Genomic DNA, 16,560 nt, shown 5'->3' on the forward strand with positions numbered 1-16,560 from the left:
CAGTAGGTTTAGCTACGAACAATGTCAAACTATATTATAGGTAGCTTATATACCAGAAACACAGATACTTGGGGACCTTTAGACATCATTGTTTATGTACACTAACGTTGAAATGTCTTTCTCATAACTACAAACACACAGCTAACATCATTTGTAAAAGAGTAACACACAGTAAAACAGCGCCTGCAGACACAAGATAATTACACAAACAAATTAGATACAAGGTGTAAAGATAGGTGTAAACATAGTATAATAAACCTATATGGTGAATAACTAAACCGGCGCAGTCTACACCTACATTGTCTTACCTAATAGCATAGGAAAACACAGATTGCACTTCTGTTTTCCAGATCACCTACAGCTAGATATAATTCATCGTCTCTACTCTGGCTCCTACACCAGCCTGCACTCATAGCAACCGTTAGCTGTATGCTAAGTAGGTAGCTACGTTTGCTAGCGATGAAAGTAACAAATTACCATCAAAATGATAAAAGCCAGATTACCTGTCCAGCAGAAATAAAGCCACAACGGTGTAACTTTTCAGTCCCTTGGTGTTCCTCAGTTGTTAGTCACCATTGTTGAAAAGCCACGCAGATATTTCCTCCGATCTGACCGCTTCGCTCGTCAGGTCTGAGAGCTGACCGGTTCGCGCATGGGGGCAGCTCCTGTAGCAGCACGGCTGGTAGCCATGGCAGCGAGGGAGAGTGACAGTCACCCAGGCAATCATTGCATTCGGTCCGAATGAAACGAATGGCTGTGTTTATTGCAGCCCTGAGAGGACTACAGAAAGCCGATTTTTATACTCTCTTTTTCAGAGCGCCTAACTTCTTAATATGCATTGGTGTATAAAGACAGTTTCAACAAATATGACAAAAAGTGTTTCAGAAGCAACTTGCCTACCCTGCCTTTAAGAGGAAGTGATTATGTGAGTAACTTTTGCTGTCATGACTGAGGTCTGGTTCAGCACCAGCCGCTATAATGTTGGGGGGTTTTGCCGTCATTAAAGTAATCTGGCCACGGGCCAGATATTATTGCTGGCAGGGCCTGCGGGCCCCCTATTGCCGACCACTGCTGTAAGGCTACATGAGGTAAGGCAAAGTAAAGCTAAACCAGGTAGCCGAGCCGTGACCTCCAGCTTTTCCTAGTGGATCCCAAGGGGATAATCCCTCCAGTACTTTCTTGGTCTGCCTCAAGGCCTTCTTCCGGTTAGAACCCAGAAAACCTCCATAGAGATGTTTTCTGATCAGATTCCCAAACTACCTGAAATGGTCCTTACAAGCCCAGGGGAAGTGATTATACTCCAAGCTCTTCCCAGAAGTCCAACCTCCTTACCTTGTCTCAAAGGGTGACCCCAAGCATAAACTAATTTTGGCCACTGCTCAGAACTCATGACTTTTACGAGTGGTTGGAACATAGGCTGACTGGTAAATCAAGAGCTTAATCTCCAAGCTAAGCTCACTATTTGCCACAAATGGCTGGTATTGTTGGTGATGCACTAATCTGCAAGTGAGTTTCTTGCTTTTGCTTACCCATACTTGAAAGTGAACAAAAACCCATTATACCCTTACTCCTTCACCTGAGTAAGTAACTCATTCCCAACAAAAGGAGGGCAACCCACATTTACAGGCAGAATATTATGACCTCAGACTTGGAGGTGCTGACTCTCATCCAAACTTCAGCTGGTCGTAATGTTCTGATGAAGCCAGGAGAACCATGATCATTAAAAGACAGATGTGATCCTGAAGTCTCTAAAGTGGGCACTCTTTACGACTTGGCTGCCCCATGGGATTCTTTCCATGAAAAACACCAACAGAATCAGTCAAAAAATCATAGAATAAAGAGCCTTACAACCAGCTTCAATTACTGCTAGGAATACGAAAATGGCTTTCACTCTGATTATACATGAACTGGATGGCTCAGCAAAGGCCCAGCCTGGGCAAGACACTGCCTCTCCTTTCTGAATTCTTTTGCAGAGTCTCCTTGAGACCAAGAAATGCCCTCCTCTATGGCCTCCTCACAGAACTCCTGCACATGAGTTTTTGCTTCTTCAACCACTGAAGCTGCACTATTGAACTCCATGTCTCCAACTTCCCCAGGATACAGGAAAAAAAGGATATGAGAGCTGAAGACCTCACAGACAACCTTCACTACATGTTTGGATTTTACCAGGTCTGTCTGGCAGCATTCCCGTTCATCCAAATCTGATAATAAAACTTAAACACTTATCATCAATCTGTGGCCTAAGGTGTATGACCACACCAGGCTAATGCGTTGCACCCTTGTCACCTCCAGAAGAGTTCATAACCTCTCCAAGAGTTTGATTCCAGCGCAGGTGCAATGAATGGAGGTGAATCCTCTTCTCCAAGACAGGTAACATTTCACATCACAAGGACCAACTGCATGGAGCAACAGTCTGCAACCTGCATGCCCCTTTTCAATTGGCCAAATAAATCTGCTTAATCTGCTTTATGCTTTTATTCTGGTCTAGTCTAAAACTAGACTGATTTGATCTTTTATACTCTGATGCCCAATTTATAAAAAAAAAACTGACATCTGATAGTCTATGGGCCCCTTAGGTGGCCAAGTTAAGTGAAGGTATTTACTGATGACCATGCACTCCTCTATCCCTTAAGAAAGCCATTCCTGTCAGAATGTGTTTGTGTTCATTCCTTTGATTCTTCTGAATCCATGCAACTTTGATGAACTGAACATTGATGAATGAACAGATTTTTTTACACTCTGTACCAAGCTTCAAAGAAAGCCGGTGTTCAAAAATGTTTTAGAATCAGGTCAGATTTAGTTGCCACATGTGTCTGTGAGTTTGACAGTTGTACCTGTGTTGTAGCAGTAGAGGTGGTACTGCTCCTTGACCCCCACATCTGCTGAAATTGCACTCTGATCTCAGCAAATGTCTCAATGATGACTGCAATGAACACATTCTGTTAAAGAGAAAGATATAGAAAGAGTAAAACAGAGAGATTAAGAGAGTTGAGACAATTAAAAATAAATGCCAAAGTGCAGGTACATCTCTTGGCTTCCTTTCACTATCTGTGATGTGATATTCATTCTCTCATTAGCCAGAGACCATTCTACTAACAAGGGGAAATTGTTATGTCTCTAGGAAAAAGATTAGGTAACGTCAATTAACCAAAACTTTTTGGTGCAATGCCAGGGGAGGTGAAAGCATTATGAAAAGTGCAGGAGAGAGAGACTGGTTCTAACCTTGACAAGCCATGCCAAGAAGAAAATAAGAGTTATAAAGTAGAAGTAGGAGCGCCAGCGAGGAAAACTGTCAATGGCTCTGTACATGAGGAACACCCAACCCTCCTGTGATGCAGCCTCATACACAGTAAAGATACTCGTACCTAAAGAGAGACAGACATGAGAGTCAGAGAGATGTACAGTCAGATGAAAAGCAGAGATATTGTTAGATGTTAGATGTTATTGAAACAAGTGTCAGTATCAGTCTTTTGCTGAACATAGTGAAGTGCCTCAAACAAATTGTCATGGCTCCACTCAGACTAAGCCTTTCAAAAAGACAATACCTTGAGTTTCTCTTTTTATCTATAAAGAATGTACATTCTGACAGCTTGCAGATACAAGTACAGCACCCCAGTATCCTCAGAGTTCCCTTCTTCATAATGAAAAAGAGACAAAAAAGTTTTAATCCTGAAAGAAAAAACAGTCCATAATATTTTAATGTTTGAAAAAACTGCAGGTGGACTGTGTCCTCTTGTGGTCTCCGATCGTAATCGGACGATAATTGCCTTAACCAGTTTGATCGGTGGTCCCTAAAAAGGCCGAACAAAAGAGCCAATCAGATGATGCGATATTCGCCAGACAAATTTTTAACCGGCAGCTAAAATGGTTTCACTACAGTCAGCGGTCTGAGCAGTTTTCAAAGCAAGCTAGCACCAAAGTCTTTTTCAGACATGAAGCAATGTCAATGAGTTTGAAAACGAAGCTTAGCCTGTGGGCAAAACCGGAGGACTCTGACACTCACATGTGGCTTTCTGATTAGGTCTTATCAGTCATGCAAAACAAAAACACGATGCTACCGACAGAGTTTTAGTTTTGGTATTTTTTAAATATTTTGTACTGTGTAAATAATATTTGTGCTGTGCATGTCACCGTATTTACTTTGTGACAAACGTGGATGGTATCCTCCCGTTTAAATGTTTCCCCATAAATCTCCAGTATTTTTAACCTTTATAAAATCAAATAAAAACCTGCTGGCCGTATTTAAAGTGTTTGCTACTTTCTCCTCCGGTAAAGCCGGTGGCTGCTGTAACATTGATGGGAAGTCAACGGCACCCGCCAATAGTACTAGTAGTAGCACTAGCAGTAGTATTAGTAGTAGTACTAGAAGAAGAAGAACAAGAAGAACGGCAGATATGCCCTTTTTTAATACAGTCTAGATTGACGATGTGTGTAAAGACTACACCGAACAGTAGTCTCAAATTGTTCTGCATGAATGGTTAGGATTATTGACAAGTTACCATTAACAAATCAGAGACCAATGTAGACTTCTTGCACAAGAATTTAGTAAATGAAAACAATCCACTGAATTAATATTAGGCCTATACTAGTGGTAAGCTATATGAAATTATAATGAGTATAGTAACTATAAGTAATATTAACAATATACTAACAGTATAATATGGAATTAACATTGTACTTTCATTTATTTAAATTTCCCTAATTTTCAATTTGCCATCAGAACCTGCCGGAGCTTTCCAGACCTAAAAGCGGCTACTTCAGAGTTTATCATCGACTCATGATGCCTTTTAGCTATAGCCTTTTTTGCTAAAGATGCTGTTTGTTCTGTTTTTGTAATTTACTCCACAGCAGGCAAAGGCTGTTATGGTTTAAGATAGAAGGAGTGGAATTTGTTGCCCATGTTTCCTGGCAATAAAATAAACAGTTGTCATTTCATGATACTTATCCATCTGTTAATTTTAATACTTAATACATTGGTTTCAGCACTAATTAAATAAATATACAGTATAATGCTACATGATAAATAGAAGGCTTCAAATAGACCAAGTGATCGGTGATTGCTATTGGCCGATACTGCTTTCAGCAATCGGTGATTGGCCTAAAAAATCCTGATCGGAGCACCTCTATTACTAACATACCACAGTTATCGTATTTTTAATGAATTGCTTATTGCTTCTGCATGTGTGTAAATAGAAATAGTACATCTGAATCCTCAATAAACTCTCTTAGGAAGTGAGAATTCCATAAATAAGATTGTCTATAATAATGAAATCTAGGTTTTACTACAGTGCACTTAAGCTTCACACTAAAACCCACATGAATATTTAAAAATTGTGTACATTTTTATGTGCCATACTCTCGTCTAATCTCTAAATTAGGGTACTGCTTACTGTGAAGCTCTCATTCTCCTTCACGGCTATCTAAAGATTAGAGGCACTGCACAGTGCACTGACACTGGATTGGAGCACCGTTCAGCTGAAAAGAATGCAGAATGCTACTGAATGGTACAGCTCAACGCCAAAGCTGGTCATTCTTCCACATTTCATAACAGAATATACTATACAGTTATGAAGAGAATGTATCAGAACATAGACGTTTTTATTAAAGCGAAGCACGTCATGGAACTGGATGTTTAGTTGTTATGTATGTGTTTGAATGCATTAAATGTGTCTGTGAAAAGCTTATACCTAGTTCATTGAAGCCACTATAACCGAGCTCCTGTCGGCTCAGGCCCCAATCTTCCAGGTCCACGCATTTGAAGCCATGAGGACATTGGTAGCCCTCCCCATCAGGGGAACAATGGGTGTCTGGGATAGCCAAGCTGTTCCATGACACCGAACTGACCAAAAGAAAAAAAACACAACACACATTTTAAGTCGTATAAATGCAATGTGTGGTACATACAATTAATGTCTAAAAAAAAGAAGAAAAGAATATATACTGTTATGTGTAAATTTCAACGTATCGATCTGCGAGATCATTTTGATGATTTGAGGGTGATACTGCACTCTATAAAAAAATCAGGGAGTTTATGCTTAAGGCCAAACAAATGGCTGGCCAGTTACAAATTGTAACACTAATACGACTAATAACTGTGTTGAGTCAGTTACACTAGGTGGCAAGAATTCAAACATTCAAAAACATATGCATGAGAAGCACACATACGATACACAGAGAGGGATTTTGCCTGTGTACATACACACAGAGTGCATACACACATTGCCCCTCCTCCGCCTTTCCCTCTTTTAGCCACAGGTGTTATTCCAGGAGCTGATTCATTTCTCTAATGAAAATGTATGCCTTCAAATTGGCTGCCCAGACATTTATCCCAATTGTTTATTAAGAGGTACTGGATCAGACGGGATAATTTATTGCACATATAACAAAGGGCAATCGCAGGCATAGTGATGAATACTGATGAAGCTAATTATACTGGGCTGAATAGTACCACTGTGTCTTATCAAATAAATAACTTTTGTTGATGACCAAGGGGAGATAAATGAAGGCTCAAATGGGAGACCAAGTGTCCATTAATAATGTGATATTAATAATTTGGTGAGTCAAATGAAAATAACACAAATTTGTGATAAGAAATTATTTCTGATTGTTTTTTTGAATCTGTAGTTTGATCAAACCCAAATTAATTTGTAAAGCTTTGTGTAATTAAAAATGTGAGCTCCTGTCAACAACCTCTGCCCCTCTATACTAACAACCACCTCTTGTTGACACATAATCCACAGAATGGTAATCAGCCCGTTTTTGTCTAGCGCCTTTCGACACACACACATACATACACTGATAAGCATAGTCTTAGCCCAGAGGCTAAGGTCCAACTACCCACCAGAAACGGAAATTAACTCATTCATCCACATTCACACACCTATTCAGGGTTCAGTGGACGACCGCTATACCCCCTGAGCCCCTACAAGAATCAGTGTGTTTAGCACACAAAAGAACATACTAACAATAATATTTTCCATCCAATAATAATCAATAATGTATTAATTTGGTTGCAATGTAGCAATAATTTTGTCATATTTTTCGAAAGAGCATATATATCATTTTGTGCAAGAATTTTCTATTTAGACTAACCCTCAAACCCTATAACCACAATGTATCTTTAAAGAAATCTACAAAACACAAATGTTATCCTCTCGTTCAATAGATCTATTTCATACTGGACAAATCTATGCATGTTATTCATAGGGTTAAATAGCAATGAGGTTAATTGCAGAGATCCCGACATCCAGTGGAGGAGACCCTACTTTGTTAACAAATCCATATCAGAAAATGTCTTCCCTGATATTTTTCCCCAATATCCATCAAATCCCTTGTGCATTAAAACCTAAGGAGCTTTGACTTTGTGCCAAGGACATATGGCAGCTAGAGATTAGACACATCAGTCCTTGTGTGACATATTTCTAAAATACCCCATTAGAAGATATATATATATTTAGATTTAGTAAAAAGGAGCACAGGAGCAAACAAATTAGATTTGCAGCTGCCACACCATTTTTGGAATGATGTTACAGAGGGATGTCGGAGCTATTAATGTGAGAATGTCCTGTGCTATCTTTCCTGTTACTAATGGTCAATGTATGCAGAGTCCCTAGGGTGCTGAGGCACACAATCAGTAAGGTGAGACAGATGGGTAGCAGGAATGAGCTTAATACGTAGGCTAGATAACGTAGAGCATTTTAATTATCATAATTAATGTTAACTCTCCCTTGTCACGACCAGCTAGGTTATGCGGTTAGGTTATGTGTTCAGTTTTTGTCTGTTACGACTTCCTGTTGTGCTTCAGTGACTCATCTTGTGTCTTGTTCCCGGTCTTCGTCTGCCTTCCCTTCATGTGTGATTACCAGTCCCCGCCCTAATGTGCTCCACCTGTGCCTCATTGCCTCCCCTGCCCCGGTGTATATATACCCTCGTCCTCTCTGTGCCTGTGCCAGTTTGTTTTGATTTCTTGTGTCAGCGTTCCAGCAATTTCCCAGTGTTTGCCTTAGTGTGTTTTGACCTGAGTATCTGTTTTTTGACTACGATTACTGCCCTATGATTTTGTACTACTGCCTGCAAGTTTTTTGAACCTTGTTTAATAAAGGATCTTTTGCGAGCCACCTTCAGTCAGTGTGAGCTTGATATCCCTACAGTTTGGGGATTTAACCAATATTTTTGTCTCCAAAATGATTCCTATTCTCTGTATCACATCATCCTCAATTGAATGATTTAATTCAAAACCTTCACAAATGTGTTTAAATACATACTGATTTTGTACAGCAATGTGCGAACACTGTTACACCTCCCCAATTCAACATCTCCCCCAGTTCTGGCGCCCAGGGATATGTATAGAATTTTAACATTACGATACTGCTCATTTCACTTCAATTGTTTTTTTTTTAAAGAAAATTAAAGAATAAGATGCAGTTAAATTAAAGTTCACAGACTATTTTAATAGAATAATTGAATATTGCAAAAGCGTGCTGACCACCAATATTTAAAGTAAACAGTGTATTCTAGCAATGAGCTGCTGCCTATATGTCTTTAAATTATTCTAATAAAACCCTGTCAAAAACAGGTCCTGAATATTGGACATAGAAAGAAGGTTGTGCTGAAGTGCTGCTCCACATAAAAAATGTAATTTAATGTGTGAGGCTACTGCTTAGCAGTCACACCAAATTTGATCACCAAAGATGAGATGCTGTCAGAATCTGTCAGACTCAGTAGGTGACAGTTACTGAGTCATCAGGCTGACCTATTATTGGTTTGGTTTGCGGTAATTAATCAAAGCAGGACATCACAATGTGGTGGGTAAAAAGGACACCATTTAAAGTAGAAAATATTGACAGGTCAGTTAGTTACACAAAACTGGAAATGTGTGGCCAACTTACTGTGTGTTGTACATAGGGGCAAGTAGCACAGCCAGGCAAGTAGTAGGGAGAAGTTTCTTTGACATTTGATATAAACCACACTGCACACACCTTTTAATATCATCGACTCTGTGTTATTGAGCTTTTACACTAAATGCACAACCATGACATTGTGCGGGGGAAGGCTATTGTTTTCAGGACAGAGGGAACAGCTGGGCTACAAACATCACAGTATTATGCATCAAGCACGAGACTGACGTAAGTTTACCCTCAATATGTACAAGTAGATTAATTCTCATAATGTAGTTATTGTAAAGAGCACCACATTGCCAAAGCACTATCTGTGATAGAGCGTCAGTAAGGTCCCATCTTTGACAGGAACTAAACGTAGAAATGAGCAATATAATTTCTGTAAACAGAACACTGGTACTAGATACAGTATTCTTTGTGATATGGATTTGGTTATACCATTTGTTTCAGAATTTAATGGATTTTACCTGTCATGTCACAAAATTGTTAAACACTGCAGCTGCGAGTTAAGAAAAGGAATCTCAAAGTGAGACTATGCCAGCTGGATATACTATACTGAACAAAATTATAAATGCAACTTTACCCACAACACACTAGTTTTTGCCCCCATTCATCTTGAGCTGAATTCAAAGATCTAAGACTTTCTCTGTGTAAACAAAAGGCCTATTTCTCTCAAATATTGTTCACAAATCTGTTAGTGAGCACTTCTCCTTTACCGAGATAATCCATAGACATGACAGGTGTGGCATATCAAGATGCTGATCAGACAGCATGGGTATTGCACAGGTGTGCCTTAGGCTGGCCACAATAAAAGGCCACCCAAAAAACTATTTTTCAGTAGCTGTATTTGTAGTCTATGTTATGATCAAATATGCTTGCTGGCGAATAATTTTAGATTGGCTTTAATAGCACAAATTAAATGTCTGGCTGGATGCAAGGCTCATGTATGTCTGTACCTTAGGAGTGTACCAATGGTGTTTTGCTTTGATGTTTTGCACTTAGTTTTGGCCCTAGTCCATATACTATAATAACAGAAACTCAATGTATGTATCTTCTAGCTTCTTAAAACTACATCATATTAATCATGATTGCTTTAGTAAACATAAAATGCATCACTCCCATTAAAGCTGTGTAAGATTTAGATACTTTTAAGTGTTTTCAGTAAAGAGCTAAAGAATGATGGTTCAGTAAAACTGCTTAGTTGAAACAGGCAGTGGAGTATCAACAGATATACTGATCTATGTAAAAAACAAAAAAGCCATCCAAAGTTACACTTCTTTATACTTCATATTTACCCATTCTCTGTCTCGTTAGTAACACAGTGATGGTTGAACGTTCCAAACATTTGCACACCCAGAATTCCATAAAGCAGGAGAAAAAACAGCAGGAAGATGGAGACACTCCAGATCTGTTCCCCAGATCGCCTGCAAAGTAGAAGATTGAAGAAAGGCATATCTAAGTGTCATATTTTTACACGTACAATGATCCCTTAATTGTGGAGACCATATTATAGAGAAATGCTCATGACAGTTTTGTACTTCAGAATGTTGGTGATGCGGGAGCGAGGAAGCTCGAAGCGGAAGTAGATCCTGAAGGCCCGGATCATAATGAGTGCTCGGGGTATTCTCAACATTCCCCATGGAGACATCTGATCCACAAGCTCTGCTATTTCAAACACCTAAAAAAAGAGAAATTCATTGTTAAGAAGTAAAAAACAGCTACTTCAATTAATTACATCATATCAAGCTGTATAAACACTTGCCAATATAATTGCAGAAAAATATGCAGTAGTAAATGTTGCAATATACCTGCAGCACTAGGGACACCCAGATGAAAAACACCATGAATCCATCAAACATACACCAGCGATCCTTCACATAGGAGTTATCCCCCTGTGCAGAGAGAAACAGAGAAAGAGAAGACATCGAATGTGAGACAAAAAGGCCAAAAAAGAGATAATAATTGGAAGAGGAGAACAGGAGCATGAAATATGAACATGAATATGTAAATAAAAAATGGAAAATTAACATCATCATTATCCAAGGCCATATTTATCAAGACAGCTGATGTATTCTCCCAATTACAAAACATCCTGTGATGTTTCAAGGCTTTAATGATGCTAATTGCCCATATCAAGTGCAAACCATCACCTTTTGAAAATCAGACACAGAAAGCTTTTATTGCGATATGAAGCCTTTATGTGAAAAAGTAATGCCATAACAATATTCCAGGAAAACAACAAACAGAATCTGAAATTACAGTGCCCATTTTGACATAATGACAATATTCAAAAAGCCTTGTTTTCAACATGATAAGACAAAAAATGTTTAAGCCCCTGAAGTGTGAACAAACTGAAATGTCATGGGGCCAGCAAAAATGGGCATACTTAATTACCACTTACAGGGAGAGAGAGTCTGTAAGGAGCTCTTAGGGGGTCAGTCTTCCACAAGAAGAAAGGCTGCAAATAGTAGGGTGTGTTCTTAGACACTCTACAGATAAGACCATGTTTGATTACACACTGACAGGAACAAAAGCATGCAATTACTTTCCCATGTTACGTAGATTACTTGTTTTGTGCAGGCACCGTTGTCAACTAGCTACAAAATACAACTTCCAAGTGTCAGATCAATAAGGTTATAGATATGTTGAATGAATCCACTCCGACTCACTTTAAAATATAAATTACTTAAAATTTAGAAACCTTGAAATTCCAATGTGTGATGCATGCATCTTACAGAAAAACATACACCGAGCCATTTTACAGCATTAGATGGATGATTTAAGACTAACTAAAACACATCAGGTGAAAGAAGGAAATGTTCTACTTTCATGCTGTTTTCCTGCACTGGTGATTCTAATTCTGTGTCCTCCAGTGCCTCCCTGCTTGTTATCCTTGATTTGCCAATTAAGCTGTCCACACTTTTTATGGCAGTAATTATGGGCCTTTCATCTGCCAGCTGCCTGTTCCTGGATGCTTGTACAGAACATTATCGTTCTACCTTGGATTTCAATTGTGTTGATTCATCTGGAGTTACAACAGAATACAACTAGTAAGGCTGAATTTAAAGTGTGATTAAAATCTGACGAGCTGCAAAAAGGACACATCTTTGATTATTATCAACTGAGACAATGGACCGATATGTGGTCAATCAGGTCACAGGTACAGTGTCACCGTGTTGTTTGACTGGACCAGTAACAAGAAGTTTGCCTTCATTGTCTTCTGGTGTTATTACACACATAAAACTTGATGGTGTTACGAATTAGTTTAGTGTGAAAGCCATGCCAGGGCCCCATCCCATTTTGGCATGAAAAGTTAAGCTAATCAGTTGAATGCCCCCTAAAATTTCCATAAAATTTCATCCAAAGTCATTCCTACCATTTTAGATGCATCTTGCCAACACACGAATACAAGGACGGAATGGAAAACAATGCCCACATACATAAAATAAAACATCAAACTACTATTTGCTGAAATTTGCTGACTTTATCTGTGATAGTATTTACCAAGTTGTCATCAAACAGCATTATCTTGTTAAAACATGATTTAGTGCTTCTTGTGATTATGTAATTCTGTCAGTGGCTACCTTAATGATTCCTCTGATGTGCATCTTGGCGATCATCTCGGCGGTGTAGAGGAACATGAGCAATGTGTCCAGCGTGAACGTCACATACTGCAATGGGGGGTAATGCTCAAATGTCTTCGGGGTGTTCATACACACAGAAATGACACTGATGATAGCACAGGCCCGCAGCAGGGAGTGCACCCACTGCAGGTAGAGGACAAAAGAAGAAATGACTAACAATGCTACAATATTTTTGTGATAAGCCTGACACACATGCAAGTACACTCACTGGTTTGTTGATCCAAAAGATGTCTGCACTGTCTGCGAGGGTTTCATCCGGCCCAAAGTCAGTCATGGGCTGGGCCTCGACCCGTGAGCTCTGTTTCCTCTTCAGCATGCTGGGGCTTGCCGTGCTATACAGAGAGTGGATCTGACAGAGAGAGGGAGGCGAACCACACAGTGACCAAAGCTAAATGGGGAACAGGAGAACACTCTGGCTGCATCCAAGTCTGGGCAGTGGCAGTAACACTTTTCGTAACTCCAATTATGTGGATTATAATCTAAATAAGTAAATAAATGTAATGTGTACTTAAAGCAGCCCAGAAATGAAGCCCTTGGCTTGCCATATGGCCACATTAACAGTAACTGACTTAATACCAGTGCCCATCTTATAAAATGAATAACTGTACAGAAGCTTAGGTTAACCAATATTTAAATACAGTATTAACAAATTAAATAAGATGTTTGTCAATAGTGGCTTTTGGGCGTAATTTCATGTAGCATTAAGCTTTAGTAGTCTGTAATATGTATTCAGGAAAATAACCTACCCTGACTTGAATTGCCAGAACAGAGTTGTGTAACTAAGACATGTGTCGCACTGTAGAATGGCCACCGTCATACACAACGTAGCACACATGGAACACAGGACAAGTGTATTCACAACAGCTCCAGTAACTTACCATTTGAAAAGATCATACATGATCTTCATCATATTGAACACCAAGGTGCCAGTAGATTAAGCTGTACAACCTACTGTACAGTGTGAGGCGGTGTGAGCTGGTTTTACCTGTGCATGTCCATGTTTTTATGCGTGTTTGTGTGCATGTGTGTATGCAGAAAAAGAAAAGTGTACAGGCCGTTTCAAAATAAGAACACAAGAAGAAATGACTCTGAATGGAGACAAAGCGCACATACCAAAGGGAAAAGTAAAGCTGAAATTGCTCCAGCACTGCACATAACATGCGATCAGGCATACCCTGTAAATAACACACAACAGTTAGTCAACATCATGGCTTATATGGTGTACAGTACACTACCCACATCTACAGTACGCTCATAGAGACAAGAATGCCCACCACGTCTGACATCAAGGCATATATGCAACACACTCTGTGAGTGAGCGAGTGACTGAGGTGTTGTGGAGGAAGAAGATGGGGTGGAGGAGGACCAGGGACTCACTGTGAGGCTCCTCATTGGTGCGTTCATCCCCAGGTCACAGAGGGGTGGAGGGACCAACCAGAGAGAGAGACTAGAGATGCAATAAGGAGAATCCTAAAGGCCTGGAGGTCCTACGGCAGCAGTCAGTGAATGGTAGCAGTCATAAGAGCAGTAAAGAGGGGTGAGACAACACATATTCACAAGTGCCGCCAAGTTCAGCTTTAACAGCTATCCAATTAATCCAGTGCACCCGAAAACATATTTTCTGTCTTACCTCCAGTGATGCAGCCATGCAGATAGTTTTGGTTATATTTGTCCATATTTTGAGATATCTATACATAAGATCTCTGACACCACCCCAATACAGTGTCACTAGTGCTCCCAGTACATTTAGAAAAACATCTCTTTCTAGAAACTATACCCCTTTTACTATGGATAATCCACAAAACACACTGCCAAAAGCTCTTTGACATAAGTAGTTTCAATAAAAACTGTTAAAAGGTTTCCAACCCAGAGTAAGAGATTGTGTTTCAGTAAAGGAAAGTTGCTGTTAAAATTTCAAATGTAATTTTTCAATGCTGTGAGCACCACAAGTTTACTTTCATAGTTTTTCATATCAGAGACAGACACCTCAGGAGAAATATCTAAAAGTAAATCTGCATGGCTAGATAGGAACGTGAGAAACTGCATGTTCTGTAATTTGGGTGAACCAATCCTTCAAGAAAAACAGCACTGAAATCATAACAATTAATTTGCTAATGCCCCGTTTAAATGTGTTACTGCATCATGAGCGCAAAGGAAATCTTAAGTAGGCTATCTCAAAAAGTGAAATTAAATAAAAAAACAAAAAAATACAGATTCATTCCATTAAGAATGCATTAAGCAAGAGGTGAGAGCCTCTGACCCCATCAGTGCTCCTCTTGCTGTCCTGTTTTTTTTTTTCAATAGAGATGGGTGGAGCCATCTATCCTGACATCTTGCACCTGGGCAGGCTGACCCTATGTTATTCAGGGTGGTTACTCATTCTGTCTCTCTCACGCTCACCATCATAATCTACCTTTTTGGTTTTGTTTTTTTCTTTTTGTTCTTCACAAGACCACACATATATTCAACATTGCTGACTTACAGACATATTACAGATATATGTATTAAGTAGCTTTTGTCTTGGGTTCAAATAAAATATTGTTTATATAGCTTTAAATCCTGTGTGGCTTTTTGTCTAGCTCACAGAGTCTAGGCTGTGACAAATGCAAGGTCTGGTTGCAAATGTCTACTTCCCATGTCAATAAAGTCCCATTCAGTTGAATTTATAAAAGTACATCAAGTACAAAGTACAATCAAGTTTCAATTTATCTGTGAGTTTTTTTAATAAAACAGTTCATAAATGAGCAAACGGGCTTCAAGGACATCGACTGTCTCCATTCAACTTCACATGTTAAACAAAATAATTGACTTGAATAAATTAAAATTGAACCCTTAATGTCCTGAACTGGCTGCAATCCAACAGATACTCATTTGCTTAAAAACATGGCATCTTGACAAAAGCTGAAAAGTGAAAAAACTTTGTACACCTTTTTAAAATTTTACTTTTTTGAAAGAGACAAAACAAATCTAAGCATGACAACAAAAACACTTAGGATGGGAATGCAGATAGAACAATGTAACTGTATCACCCTCGTTTCCTTTCGTGCTCTTACCAAGAAAAGAAACTGTCCATCCTATAAACCCCATGTAGTTAGAAGTAATTTCCCAGTGTAATTGCTACACTTAACATATGCAGATGGGGACGTGAGAAAGAGTGAAAATAAAATTACAGGGTCTAAGTGCTATTATGTGGGAGTATAGGTGGCAAAGACTGCAATTACTTTCCCATTTGGAGAGAGGACATGTTCCTCACAGGCAGGACGTGATCACTGGGCAGAAACATTTTAACTGTATGTATTTGTTGAAATCTGCAAACTTTCTTTGCTGAAGTTTTATTCTTGAAAACTGCACAAGACAAGAAAAAGTTTGGTCAGTGTGGGCAGCACATTTGTACAGTTCTCTAATTCTCTACCATAGCCTAGTGTGGAATTAGGTATTTATACAAAATGGTCTCAAATAAATGTGCTTTTTTTTTTTATTTATTTACTTTTCCAAGGTAATGGCACACTAATCCAGCTCCTGAGGATGTGGGCATACAGTGGCCACATTAACATTCACCTCCCTTTTCATTTCCATTTAATTTAAAGCTTCACTAATCAATATTTTACATGAACAATGGTTCAAATAATTGAGTAGAATGTGAAAGGTGCCACTCATGGTGACAAAAACAGAGCGTAATCAATCAAGTCCAGTAGTTGCCATCTGCAAAGTTTTCTAGTGTCTTTCTGTTTGACCTTGTAGCTCCCAGCAGCAGCAGAGAGATCTTTTCAGGACAAAATGCTCTGATAAACCCACTGTACGCTACCAAGGCACCACCAAACAGAAGACAGACAGCGTTAACAACTAGCTGGTGAACATAATGGAGCATTTAGCAGTTATAGAGCCCAGACAGGTAGATATTTCCCTCAGTGGTTGGTGGAGACTGAGACAGAGCTAAAAGGAGAGTGAATATTAGTTTATCACCAAATGGCCAACTACAAATGAATCAGAAGGTTTCTTAGTGTCTCTGCTTGATGTAT

The 16,560-nt window shown here is 39.2% G+C and overlaps 1 protein-coding gene across 2 annotated transcripts in view; it reads right to left on the minus strand.

Moving 5' to 3' along the window:
- The window catches only part of nalcn (sodium leak channel, non-selective), a 72,336-nt gene that overhangs the window by 54,314 nt on the left and 1,462 nt on the right, over nt 1–16,560 (minus strand). Inside the window, exons 2-11 of one of the 2 annotated variants that reach the window (XM_038720989.1) lie at nt 13,919–14,028; nt 13,655–13,716; nt 12,750–12,890; nt 12,482–12,664; nt 10,706–10,789; nt 10,436–10,575; nt 10,193–10,321; nt 5,688–5,839; nt 3,223–3,365; nt 2,835–2,939 (exon numbers count right to left, since the gene is read on the minus strand). In XM_038720989.1, the coding sequence (XP_038576917.1) occupies nt 2,835–2,939; nt 3,223–3,365; nt 5,688–5,839; nt 10,193–10,321; nt 10,436–10,575; nt 10,706–10,789; nt 12,482–12,664; nt 12,750–12,890; nt 13,655–13,696 (1,119 nt within the window). In that variant the 5' untranslated portion in view covers nt 13,697–13,716; nt 13,919–14,028. The remainder of the gene's footprint in view (nt 1–2,834; nt 2,940–3,222; nt 3,366–5,687; nt 5,840–10,192; nt 10,322–10,435; nt 10,576–10,705; nt 10,790–12,481; nt 12,665–12,749; nt 12,891–13,654; nt 13,717–13,918; nt 14,029–16,560) is intronic. The other variant, XM_038720990.1, reaches the window with a different exon arrangement.

Source organism: Micropterus salmoides, unplaced genomic scaffold (assembly GCF_014851395.1).
Source record: "Micropterus salmoides isolate LMB-PRFRI ecotype aquatic unplaced genomic scaffold, ASM1485139v1 Ms_hic_scaffold_15, whole genome shotgun sequence".
Taxonomy (NCBI): Eukaryota; Metazoa; Chordata; class Actinopteri; order Centrarchiformes; family Centrarchidae; genus Micropterus; species Micropterus salmoides.